At 35.9% G+C, this 13,358-nt stretch overlaps 1 protein-coding gene across 1 annotated transcript; it reads right to left on the bottom strand.

The window, feature by feature from the left end:
* Positions 1 to 10,110: 10,110 nt before the first annotated feature.
* On the bottom strand, positions 10,111 to 10,544 carry LOC127131456 (putative expansin-B2). The gene is made up of 2 exons (XM_051060376.1): positions 10,326 to 10,544; positions 10,111 to 10,229 (listed from the first exon to the last, which is right to left on the bottom strand). The coding sequence occupies exons 1-2, from the start codon at positions 10,519 to 10,521 to the stop codon at positions 10,111 to 10,113; spliced, it is 315 nt and encodes a 104-aa protein (XP_050916333.1). The 5' UTR covers positions 10,522 to 10,544.
* Between the last annotated feature and the right edge of the window lie 2,814 nt (positions 10,545 to 13,358).

The following is a 13,358-nucleotide window of genomic DNA, read 5'->3' as shown; positions in this document are numbered from 1 at the left end:
TGAATGTATGCAGACATTGTTGAAACAAAGAAAATTAAAATTGATGGTTGAACTATACTAGGAGATGAATTTGAGTGAAAATAATTGTAAGCAAGGGGATGGTATTTATAGAGACAGAAGGTGAATTGGCACCCACATCACACACAGGCGCCACAAGCAGCACACACACACAGGCGCCACAAAAATTGGCGCCTTGCACACACACACAGTGGCCATTGCCTCTGGCGCCTCCTTTTGGAGGGCCATGCAGGCGCCACACATACTGGCGCCTCTTCATTTATTTTTTTGGGGGTGCGCCAACTGCCCCGGCGCATCCTCACCAAAGTTGGTTATTTTGGTTTTTTTTTTAAATGGTTATTTTCGTATTTAATTTGAAAATGTTGGTTATTTTGAAAAAAAAATCAGAAAATTGTATAGTTTGGTACAAATATTTTTATAAACGAAAAAAGGTCTATTGTTGATATAATTATTTTTATAAATTTGAATAAATGTAATTTTTTATTAGAAATATTTGTATAAATGAGAAAATTTCTAGAATTGATACAATTATTTTTACAAAAGAGAATAAGTCTATTGTTTGTTACAAATAATTTTATAAATAGGAAAAAGACTACTGTTGATACACATATTTTTATATACAAGAATAAATGTATTGTTGATAGAAACATTTTTATAAACGAGAAAAAGACTATTGTTGATAAACATAGTTTTATAAACAGAAAAAAAAATTATTGTTGATAAAAATATTAATATAAATGGGAAATGTTTATTGTTGAGCTATATTTCAAATACCTACATCATTTATTATGTTGAAATATATTTTCAATTTTCAAATGGGTACATCGTTTATTATGTTGAACTATATTTTTCATTATTTTAGAAATTAATATTAATTTATATTTGTGATTCAGTGAATGTTATCATCTATAATACAATTTCACGGTTCACAATAAGATATCACGAGGTATAATATGAAATCAAACGGTTGACAATATCATATCACGGATGTAAATTTGTGATTCATTTTATATGTATTTTACTAATTTAATAAGTAACTATGTATTTTACGTATTTTTATCATTTATTTATTAATAATTTCAAAATTGTGATGCAAAGTCAAATTCTTATTAAATATATTTAATAAAAGCCTTGTTTGCATTTTAATGAGTGAGGTCATCTTTTGTACCATTACATGTTACACTTCTCTTTCCAAATAACTTTACAACCTTATGATATATAAGGCTCTAATATTATATATTAGTAATATATTTACTATTTCACACCTACTAAAAAAACATTAAATATTTATTAGGAAGATCAAATATGAAATAATTTATAATTTTTTTTACTAATAACATTGTAAGATTCTTTTTTATAAATTAAGTCACACAATTGCTCTTAGCTAAAATTACTTAGAAGTTTTTAAAACAAGTTCTAACCACATTTTCTGAATTACTAATAATTTCACTCCATAAGTAATATTTTGAATAATTTTTAATGTGTAAAATAAAAAATAAAATAAATGTCATAGTGAATAATTTTATTATGAATAAATTTTATAAAAGTTTAAAACAAACTTTTAAAGATAAAAAAAATTAAAATTAAAAGTAATAGATAAATTTGCGATTGGTTTACCCCAATTTTCAGTGTGAATAAATTAATTATATTCTCAAATGAATATATTATATTTTTAACTTGATACTGTGTGAGTACAAAAAAAATTAATGTACATTGATTTTTTCTAAAAATTATTACCATTTAACTACTTTTGTAAAGAGAATTTGAACTTATCTTTTAAAATATTTACAATATGTCACCATTATAAATACCTCACTAAGCATATCTTATTCATCAACCATAGAGTACTTACCAACATAATACGATTTTTTTTTAAAAATATCCAGAATTTTTAAAAAAATTTCAAAATTAACCATTTTTTCAAAAATATTACACAAATGGGCAAAATTTGCCCTAAAAGTGTACATAGGCGCCACCCTAGTTGGCGCCTACCCTTAATGGGTAGGGCAAGTCGCCACTAGGAGTGGCGCCTACACCCATTCCCATTTTATTTTATTTTTTTTAACATGTTTTATTTTTTTTTTAATTTTTTTTTAAATATTAGATATTTGATAAATATATTTTTTTTATAAATTATATAATTTATATTAACACTTATATATAAATAAAATTATTACAAGATATATATATATTATAATTTATATATTATATTAATTTATATATATATATATATATATATATATATATATATATATATATATATATATATATATATATTAATTTAGTTTATAAACAATTAATATTATACACATGTAAATTAATATATATAAATATTTATTTACAAGATATAAATAAAATAAAATTTATATTAACACATAGATATAAATAAAATGAATATTAACACATTTATATTAACACATATATATAAATAAAATGAATATATATATATATTAATTTATATATATTAATTTAATTTATAAGTAAATAATATTATTTATAAATTTTTGGGAGAATTAGGGTTAATCATGTTAAGGTTAATCTATCAATTATAATTAGGGTTTATTGATCGGTTATGATCAGAGTTTGGTAGTTATGACCTAATTGAAACCCTAATTAATCAAGTGCGACACTAATTAGGGTTAAGTGGATTGGTGTACAACCCATATCTTTTCCTATAAATAAAGTGTTATTTCCTTGCATTCGCTTCACCACTATTTCTTATCACTTTCTCTATCAAGTTGAGTTCATGGCATCTCCAAGACCGTCGTCATGGCAGCGAACATCATCAAGGCGCCCGGATCCTGAACAAGTAATCTTAAAAAGGGATGGGCATGTTATTTTTTCGCCTTTGAAACCCCCAATGGAGATGAAGTTTTGGAACATCCGTTCGTTGGACCAACTAAAAAGGTCCTTGATGTCTTGGTTAGAGGGAGATTACCAACCCGGTGAAGTCATAAGAAGGATTCAGAGGCTTAGAACAAGGTTCTCATTTGAAACTGGAGAAACAATACGTTGGTGGGTTGAAGTTGAAAGCGACATTGATTGCATCCAAATGATGCATGGATCAGACGATATAGTGTTAACTGTTGTAATTTCTTAGATTTTAATGGTTGTCTGTCATGTTGTTGTTGTATTTGTTATTGTTCTAGTACTTGTTCTTGTTTTAGTACTTGTTTTTGTTCTAGTGTTTGTTTTTGTTTCTCAGGTAATTGGTGTTGTAATGTTAGATGTTTGTGTTTGTTGTTCAAGTGTCATCTTCTATTTGGAATAAAAAGTAAACTTTAATGATAAACAGCATTGGTACACAGATTTATGAAAATGAAAACTAAGTTGTGGAACTAGATCCACGATATGGACATTTGTTCTTATTATGCCCTAGTTGTCTACATATGCTACACTTCCTCTGCATTTTCTCTGTGACGTCCATTTCAGTTCTAATGCGCCTGCTATTTGGGCGACCACTTTTATTCCGCCGCATCGATTCGTTGTGCCAAACAATTTCCCCGTCATACTCTGGCCAATACGCCTCCAATGCTACCACCGGAAAGGGATTGTCGTATACATTGAGCAATGTTGCAACTTTGTAGATTGGAGACACTAGCGATAATGCATCGAAGTGGCTGTGTGAACACGCTGCAATGACATGGGAACAAGGCATACGATAGGTCTGAAATTGACCACAGTCGCACCAACGGTCTGGTATTAGGACCCTATACTCTTGTCTGGGCAGCCCTTGGTTGTGGTCAATTGTTTCCTTGACACTAAAAGTGTGGCCATGGTGGTCGAATTCCGTAACCCGATGGCTGCTGGCTTTGGCAGATTCCTGCCTCATAAACTTCATGCAGGCATCACTATATACTTGACTCGTCTGCAACACTTCATTCCAGCGCCTGCCTCTTGTTACGAACAACGTTGCCATCCGAAAATAGGTCGCACTCACCAATGCGGTTACCGGGAGGTTACGTATGCCCTTAAACACGCCGTTCATTGATTCCACAAGATTTGTTGTCATGTGGCCCCACCTCACCCCATCGTCGTATGATCTAGTCCACTTCGCTCTGTCGATATTATCGATCCACCTCCCTGCATCAGAATTTGCCAACACTATTTCTCGGCGGTAGTATTGGAATCCAGGTTGGTTTAATGCATACCCCGCGTTTATCAAATGTTGCTTCAAGAAGTTATCCTTGAACTCCCGCATAAAATTTTGAGCAATATGCCTGATGCAGTAGACATGGGTAGACGGGGGGTCATGCCAACCATTTGCTGGATTATTGTATGCACTGTCTATTGAAGCGTGCCTGTCAGAAATCACACAGATGCCAGCTTGTGGAGTCACGTGCGTTCGGAGATTCTTAAGGAAGAAACTCCAAGCAGCAGCCGTTTCTCCTTCTACCAATGCAAAGGCTATTGGGAAAATATTAGAATTGCCATCTTGTGCGACCGCCATCAGTAACGATCCTTTGTATTTCCCATACAGCCAAGTTCCATCGACTTGAACAAGTGGTTTGCAGAATGTGAACCCGATGATGCAGGGACGGAATGCCCAGAAAAGTCTATGGAAAATTCCATTACCTTCTAGACGAGTTCCGTCAGGGGATTGTGCAGGCAAGGTCTCCATTATAGTAACCGTCCCAGGTGAGTACAATCGTAGTGCAGCCAGGTAGCGTGGTAGTTGTTTGTATGATTCCTCCCAGTTACCGTATACCAGTTCAATTGCCTTGGTTTTCGCTAACCAAGCCTTTCTGTATGACGGTGTATATTTGAAAACAGCCACACAATGGGAGATAATTGTTTTCACCTTCAGTGACGGGTCAGCCTCAACTAGAGGTAATATGGAATGGCAGATCATATCATGGCTAAGTTTGCGATGATCCTGTGCCATGTTGGTGTTGACGCAAATGTGAGCTTGAGATATGGACCCTATCACCCACGCATTATGTTTCTTCTTGTACGATGCCATCAACCTATACCCACACTCCGGATTTTTGCATACAATGACGTATCTTTCCGGATTTGATTTGATAACATCGTAGTCAACACAATTTTTCAAGTGCCAGTTCTTTATTGCTAACAGACACTCTTCCTTGGTCCGAAATTGGTCACCCTTCTTTAAGTCCTCATCAGACCTCATATATGGGTTGTAGAACATATCTGATGAGGGCTCATCCTCGCCCAAGTTAAGTGTTGTGAAGTGCGCAGGCGGTGAGTAGCGTTGCGCTATAGGTATTTGAGCTTGGTCTTCGTCTTCAGAATGACGGTTCACCAAGTCATCAACCACGTCTTCAGCATCATCAACCACATCGTCTTCAACGTGGTGCTCAACATCTTGTTCGTCATCAATCACAGGATCAATAACCTGTGATTGAATATTCTGAGTTGATTGAGGTTGTTCCAACACAATGTACAACACTATGTATTCGTAACCAGAGTACTCATGGTTACGAAGCATGTATTGTGTCTCCATGTCATTTTGAATCAATGACTTATAAAACTTGACAGAGTTGTTTTCTGAAAAAAAAGGTTGTTGATAAAAAATTTGGGACACGGGTTGTCTTAGTTTGGACTCAATCTTCCTTTTCAGGTAAGAGAAGTCAGCTCCTCTATTTAGACAAAAACGAGTGCATTCGGTGTTTCTAAATAGGAAGCCAGACATATCACATTCATAAGTCTCACCATTGACGTGAGCTTTGATTTTGTATTGTGATGAAGATGCCATGTTTTGTGAAGATATTGTGAAGGTTTTGTGAAGGGTTTGTGAAGATTTTGTGAAGGTTTTGTGAAGGTTTTGTGAAGGTTTTGTGAGGGTTTTGTGATGATATTGTGATGGTTTTTTGAAGGTTTTGTGATGATATTGTGAAGGTTTTGTGAAGATTGCTGTGAAGATATTGTGAATACCTTTGTGAAAATGTGTGTGCATATTTATACTGCAAGATTCCGACACATCTTTGCATGCATGTCTTCAACCAAGCCTTCCCCAAGAGAAACGCATGCAAAACTTGGACACGTGTAAAGCATGCAAGAAACCAAGCCTTCCCCAAGAGCAACGCATGCAAAACTTGGACACGTGTAAAGCATGCAAGAATCTTGCAGGCAAGGTGGAACTGCATGCATGTAATAATTTTGACACGTCTACTGCCTATCCATCAAATGTATTCTCCACATAGTCTGAACTTAGTCTCAGCTTTAGCTTTGCTTGCACCAAAAACTTAAACTTCTTGAACTTCCAATACTGAATATCACACTTCCAATACTAAACTACCTCTTTTTTCCATTATGTGTTTAAACAACCTGATTAATTATTTTAAATAATATTCCCACGCATGCCTGAATAAATATTAAACAACCTCATTTATTCAATTTTATTTAAGCTTAATTATTTATTTTAAACAACCTGATTATTTATTTTAAACAATATTCCCACGCATGCCTTCCACGTGTCCAAGTTTTGCATCATCAGATTCCACCAAGCCTTCCCCAAGACAAGACAACTCCCACCTAGTCTGCACCAATGCATGCCAACACTACCACCTAGCCTGCACCTATTCTGCAAGATTCCCATGCATGCCTTCCACGTGTCCAAGTTTTGCATCATCAGATTCCACCAAGCCTTCCCAAGACAAGACAACTCCCACCTAGTCTGCACCAATGCATGCCAACACTACCACCTAGCCTGCACCTATTCTGCAAGATTCCCACGCATGCCTTCCACGTGTCCAAGTTTTGCATCATCAGATTCCACCAAGCCTTCCCCAAGACAAGACAACTCCCACCTAGTCTGCACCAATGCATGCCAACACTACCACCTAGCCTGCACCTATTCTGCAAGATTCCCACGCATGCCTTCCACTTGTCACATTTTTGCATCATCAGATTCCACCAAGCCTTCCCCAAGACAAGACAACTCCCACCTAGTCTGCACCAATGCATGCCAACACTACCAATGCATGCCAACACTACCACGCATGCCTTACACTTGTCACATTTTTTCATATTTAGTCTACTTGAAAACGAGTATAAATAGAGGGTCATTCTTGCAAGTTTTCATCAACCACTAACACTTTTATTCAGAGAACTCCGGCGAAACTTCTCATCCACCCCACTTCGTTCTACATTGCAGTCATGTCTCTTCTTACCATGGGCCAAGAACACAGAGGCACTAGGGCAAACATTGCCTCATTCGTAAGTTTTTCTTGAACATTGCCTCTTTCATATGTTTGTAATTAGTTTTTTAAAAGTCCAATCTAATGATTGTTTATATTGTTTGTTTTTAAAGGATCCCAAGAAATTTCGTCAACGTTCACACCCAATGCCTTATCCAGACCCATGGTGTGTACCTTACATACAACGTGCGGGTTTCGGTCATGTTATGCATGTCGTAAATGCCACAATTGATGTCAAATTCATTTTGGCTCTATGTGAACGTTGGAGACCTGAGACACACACTTTTCACCTACCAACTGGTGAATGTACCGTCACATTAGAGGACGTGTACATGCTTTTGGGTCTTAGAATAGATGGTAAGCCTGTCACCGGAAATGTTCAACAGCCTAATCAAATATGTGTTCAAATGTTGGGGGTAGATCTGGTCGAAGGTGAGGGGTCTGCCAAAGCAAGGGGTCAGGGTATTAAATTATCTAGCCTACAAATGTACCACGACTCCATAACTTTGACTGAGGAATCCTCCGAACAAGAAAAAGTCATAAAAACCCGGGTTTACATTATGCTATTGTTTGGGAACTTGCTATTTCCCGAAGGGACGGGAAATAGCATAAACTTTATGTACTTGAGTTTGCTCGGGGACATTGATAGAATAAGCACATATAGTTGGGGTTCTGCAGTATTAGCATTCCTATATAGCTCTTTGTGTAAAAATGCACAAAATGAGCACTGTACATTTTTTGGATGTGCTTTCTTGCTCCAAACATGGGGGTGGTGGAGATTGCCGAGGCTAGCCCCAGAAAATCCTAATGTCTACTCCTTCCCCTACGCAACTAGATAAATTTATGATGTTATTTCATTTTGTATATTTATTCTATACATATTTGTAACTAATATTATTTATCTTTTTTTGTTTAGGTTCATTGCAACCGGACTGGATTACAGTCTTACCCCCAAAAATAAAATTATATTTTATCGTCAACTCTTGGATCGTCTCCGAGCACAAGATGTATTACCACTAAATCACTCAGCTTCTAACTGATTTATTAATATCATGCATTCTCGATAAATAACATTTTTACTTTTTCTTTGCAGTTTATTTGGAGGCCATATTTGGGATTGGAACATCAACCCAACCCCGAAGATGCAGCTGTTTGGACAGCAAAAACGGCCATAATGCGGTTCACCACTGTGGAGATGCACCAAAGTGACCGTGTCAAGCTTCAATTCGGAATGCATCAAGAAATCCCAGGCCCCCAATGTCTATGGAACCTTGGCATCTAAAAAAAGTCAGCCACCAGTGGTATGCCCAAAATTGGAAGGAATTTGCTAAGGAGTTTCGTAAAATGTGGAAAGACCGTGCCCACTATGTTCTACAATTTCCGGTGGCGCCCAACGAAATGAAGCCGACAAGGGAATATGTGGATTGGTATAGAGCAAATACAAATCCAGAAATGATTGTGTCTGACCCGTTCTATTTGGACGATCCCCGGATGCAACAGCCATATTTCCAACAACAACAACCACCACAGTATTCCCAACAACAACAACAACCACAGTATTCCCAACAACAACAACCACCACCTTATTACCAACAACAACCACCACCACCATTTTACCAACAACAACAACCACCACCTTATTACCAACAACAACCACCACCACCATATTACCAACAACAACCACCACAACACATGTCCACCCCCCAACCAAATCAACAATACATACCACAAACTCAACCCCAATACCATGAAGACTACCAACAACAAACTCAACATTCCCACCACCATCAACACTCCCAACACCTACCACAATATCAATCCCCCCACTTCCACCAATCCCAACACTTCCATCACGACAATGTCCCGAGCTCTTCCAGTCCTCCACCTAGCCCCGACACGGGTATACAAGAGGACTACCAACAGGACTACTACACACCACAACAAACACTGCACTTTGGCCAACCCGATTCAACCCTAAACTACCAAAGACCACAATTCGAGGGCGCACCCAGCAGTAGTCAGTTTGTCCCATCCAGACAAAGCTTTGAGGGCGCAGAGGGGACCCGTCTTTCCTACAGCACTGAAGGGACTTCGACCCAACCACAACGGCAAACAGCAAGGGGACGCGTTAGGGCAAGGGGTGGTAATAGGGAAGCACCACCACCACGTGAACCGTCTAGGCGAGTAATTAGACCTCCCCCGTGCGGATCGTACCAGGGACCGCATCATATGTGATTAATCATATCTTTGTAATATTTGTCTTGTCTATTATTTAAATAAAAATATTTTTTGTTTATTATCTTTATATCTTTATCTTTATCTTTAAAAATATTGTCTATCATATCTTTTTATATATATATATATATATATATATAGATATATATATAGATATATATATATATATATATATATATTATTATATAATATATAATATATATATATATTAATTTACATGTGTATAAATATTTATTTACACGTATATAAATTAATTTTTTTTTCCAAAATTTACAAATAATATTAATTACTTATAATTAAATTAATATATATATATATATATATATATATATATATATATGTATAAATTGATATATATATATAATATATATAAATTAATATATTATATAATATATATATATCTTGTAAAAAAATTTATTTATATATATGTGTTAATATAAATTAATATAACTAATAAAAAATATAAATTTTTAAATTAAAAAAAAATAAAAAAACAAAAAAAATAACATTTAAAAAAAAAAAAAAATGGAATGGGCATAGGCGCCACTCCTAGTGGTGACTTGCCCTACCCATTAAGGGTAGGCGCCAACTAGGGTGGCGCCTAAGGGTAAAATTTGGCCAAAAATGGCCATTTGTGTAATTATTTTGAAAAATGGTATATTTTTGAAATTTTTGGATATTTTAAAAAAAAATTCTAGACCTCATAACATGAACCGCATCCTTTGCCTGATTGGTAGATGAAAGGGTTTCCTGCTGCTATCATTGAGTTGTATGGAGGTTGGCTAACAACTTTTCCATAACCACAAGCACCAGCTACATAATTAATTAGCACATGAATTAAAATCATTTAAACAATTATTTGGTTAAAAAAATAATGAATCTTGCCAAGGAGAAATTTCAACTATATACCATCACTTCCATAACCTTCCGGAGGTCCATACCAAGTAGCCATAGTAGATGCCCAACCTGAATCAGATGAAAAGTTTGAAGTAACGCTAACAAGGTTTTTGGGTTTAAAACAAAAGGAAGGGGTTCCTAGGAATATTGAGAGCAAACATACAAAGATGAATATATGAGAAAATGCATGTCCTAACGTAAAAGCCATGATATCACTACAACACTAGTATTATGTGAATTTTTTTTTAAAATATCCAAAAATTTCAAAAAAATTTCAAAAATATACCATTTTTCAAAATAATTACACAAACGGCCATTTTTGGCCAAATTTTACCCTTAGGCGCCACCCTAGTTGGCGCCAACCCTTAATGGGTAGGGCAAGTCGCCACTAGGAGTGGCGCCTATGCCCATTCCATTTTTTTTTTTTTATAAATGTTATTTTTTTGGTTTTTTTAATTTTTTTTAATTTAAAAATTTATATTTTTTATTAGTATATTAATTTATATTAACACATATATATAAATAAATTTTTTACAAGATATATTATATATATATATATATTAAATTTATATATATATATTTAATTTATATATATATAATATTAATTTATATATATATATATATATATTAATTTAATTTATAAGTAATTAATATTATTTGTAAATTTTGGAAAAAAATTAATTTATATACGTGTAAATAAATATTTATACACATGTAAATTATTATTATATTATATATATATATTATATATATAATATATATCTAATATAATATATATATATATAATATATATATATATATATATCTATATATATATATATATATATATAAAGATATGATAGACAATATTTTTAAAGATAAAGATAAAGATATAAAGATAATAAACAGAAAATATTTTATTTAAATAATAGACAAGACAAATATACAAAGATATGATTAATCACATATGATGCGGTCCCTGGTACGATCCGCACGGGGGAGGTCTAATTACTCGCCTAGACGGTTCACGTGGTGGTGGTGCTTCCCTATTACCACCCCTTGCCCTAACGCGTCCCCTTGCCGTTTGCCGTTGTGGTTGGGTCGAAGTCCCTTCAGTGCTGTAGGAAAGACGGGTCCCCTCTGCGCCCTCAAAGCTTTGTCTGGGTGGGACAAACTGACTACTGCTGGGTGCGCCCTCGAATTGTGGTCTTTGGTAGTTTAGGGTTGAATCGGGTTGGCCAAAGTGCAGTGTTTGTTGTGGTGTGTAGTAGTCCTGTTGGTAGTCCTCTTGTATACCCGTGTCGGGGCTAGGTGGAGGACTGGAAGAGCTCGGGACATTGTCGTGATGGAAGTGTTGGGATTGGTGGAAGTGGGGGGATTGATATTGTGGTAGGTGTTGGGAGTGTTGATGGTGGTGGGAATGTTGAGTTTGTTGTTGGTAGTCTTCATGGTATTGGGGTTGAGTTTGTGGTATGTATTGTTGATTTGGTTGGGGGGTGGACATGTGTTGTGGTGGTTGTTGTTGGTAATATGGTGGTGGTGGTTGTTGTTGGTAATAAGGTGGTGGTTGTTGTTGTTGGTAAAATGGTGGTGGTGGTTGTTGTTGGTAATAAGGTGGTGGTTGTTGTTGTTGGGAATACTGTGGTTGTTGTTGTTGTTGGGAATACTGTGGTGGTTGTTGTTGTTGGAAATATGGCTGTTGCATCCGGGGATCGTCCAAATAGAACGGGTCAGACACAATCATTTCTGGATTTGTATTTGCTCTATACCAATCCACATATTCCCTTGTCGGCTTCATTTCGTTGGGCGCCACCGGAAATTGTAGAACATAGTGGGCACGGTCTTTCCACATTTTACGAAACTCCTTAGCAAATTCCTTCCAATTTTGGGCATACCACTGGTGGCTGACTTTTTTTAGATGCCAAGGTTCCATAGACATTGGGGGCCCTGGGATTTCTTGATGCATTCCGAATTGAAGCTTGACACGGTCACTTTGGTGCATCTCCACAGTGGTGAACCGCATTATGGCCGTTTTTGCTGTCCAAACAGCTGCATCTTCGGGTTGGGTTGATGTTCCAATCCCAAATATGGCCTCCAAATAAACTGCAAAGAAAAAAGTAAAAATGTTATTTATCGAGAATGCATGATATTAATAAATCAGTTAGAAGCTGAGTGATTTAGTGGTAATACATCTTGTGCTCGGAGACGATCCAAGAGTTGACGATAAAATATAATTTTATTTTTGGGGGTAAGACTGTAATCCAGTCCGGTTGCAATGAACCTAAACAAAAAAAGATAAATAATATTAGTTACAAATATGTATAGAATAATATACAAAATGAAATAACATCATAAATTTATCTAGTTGCGTAGGGGAAGGAGTAGACATTAGGATTTTCTGGGGCTAGCCTCGGCAATCTCCACCACCCCCATGTTTGGAGCAAGAAAGCACATCCAGAAAATGTACAGTGCTCATTTTGTGCATTTTTACACAAAGAGCTATATAGGAATGCTAATACTGCAGAACCCCAACTATATGTGCTTATTCTATCAATGTCCCCGAGCAAACTCAAGTACATAAAGTTTATGCTATTTCCCGTCCCTTCGGGAAATAGCAAGTTCCCAAACAATAGCATAATGTAAACCCGGGTTTTTATGACTTTTTCTTGTTCGGAGGATTCCTCAGTCAAAGTTATGGAGTCGTGGTACATTTGTAGGCTAGATAATTTAATACTCTGACCCCTTGCTTTGGCAGACCCCTCACCCTCGACCAGATCTACCCCCAACATTTGAACACATATTTGGTTAGGCTGTTGAACATTTCCGGTGACAGGCTTACCATCTATTCTAAGACCCAAAAGCATGTACACGTCCTCTAATGTGATGGTACATTCACCAGTTGGTAGGTGAAAAGTGTGTGTCTCAGGTCTCCAACGTTCACACAGAGCCAAAATGAATTTGACATCAATTGTGGCATTTACGACATGCATAACATGACCGAAACCCGCACGTTGTATGTAAGGTACACCCCATGGGTCTGGATAAGGCATTGGGTGTGAACGTTGA

This window comes from Lathyrus oleraceus, chromosome 3, assembly GCF_024323335.1.
Source record: "Lathyrus oleraceus cultivar Zhongwan6 chromosome 3, CAAS_Psat_ZW6_1.0, whole genome shotgun sequence".
NCBI classification, from domain to species: Eukaryota; Viridiplantae; Streptophyta; class Magnoliopsida; order Fabales; family Fabaceae; genus Lathyrus; species Lathyrus oleraceus.
This window is presented reverse-complemented; position numbering and strand designations above follow the sequence as displayed.

Excerpts from the sequence above, each read along its gene's own strand:
- LOC127131456 (XM_051060376.1), bottom strand. The coding sequence starts at position 10,521 with ATGGCTTTTACGTTAGGACATGCATTTTCTCATATATTCATCTTTGTA. Across the intron at positions 10,230-10,325 it reads GGAAGGTTATGGAAGTGATG|CTGGTGCTTGTGGTTATGGA; the intron begins GTATATAGTTGA and ends TTAATTATGTAG.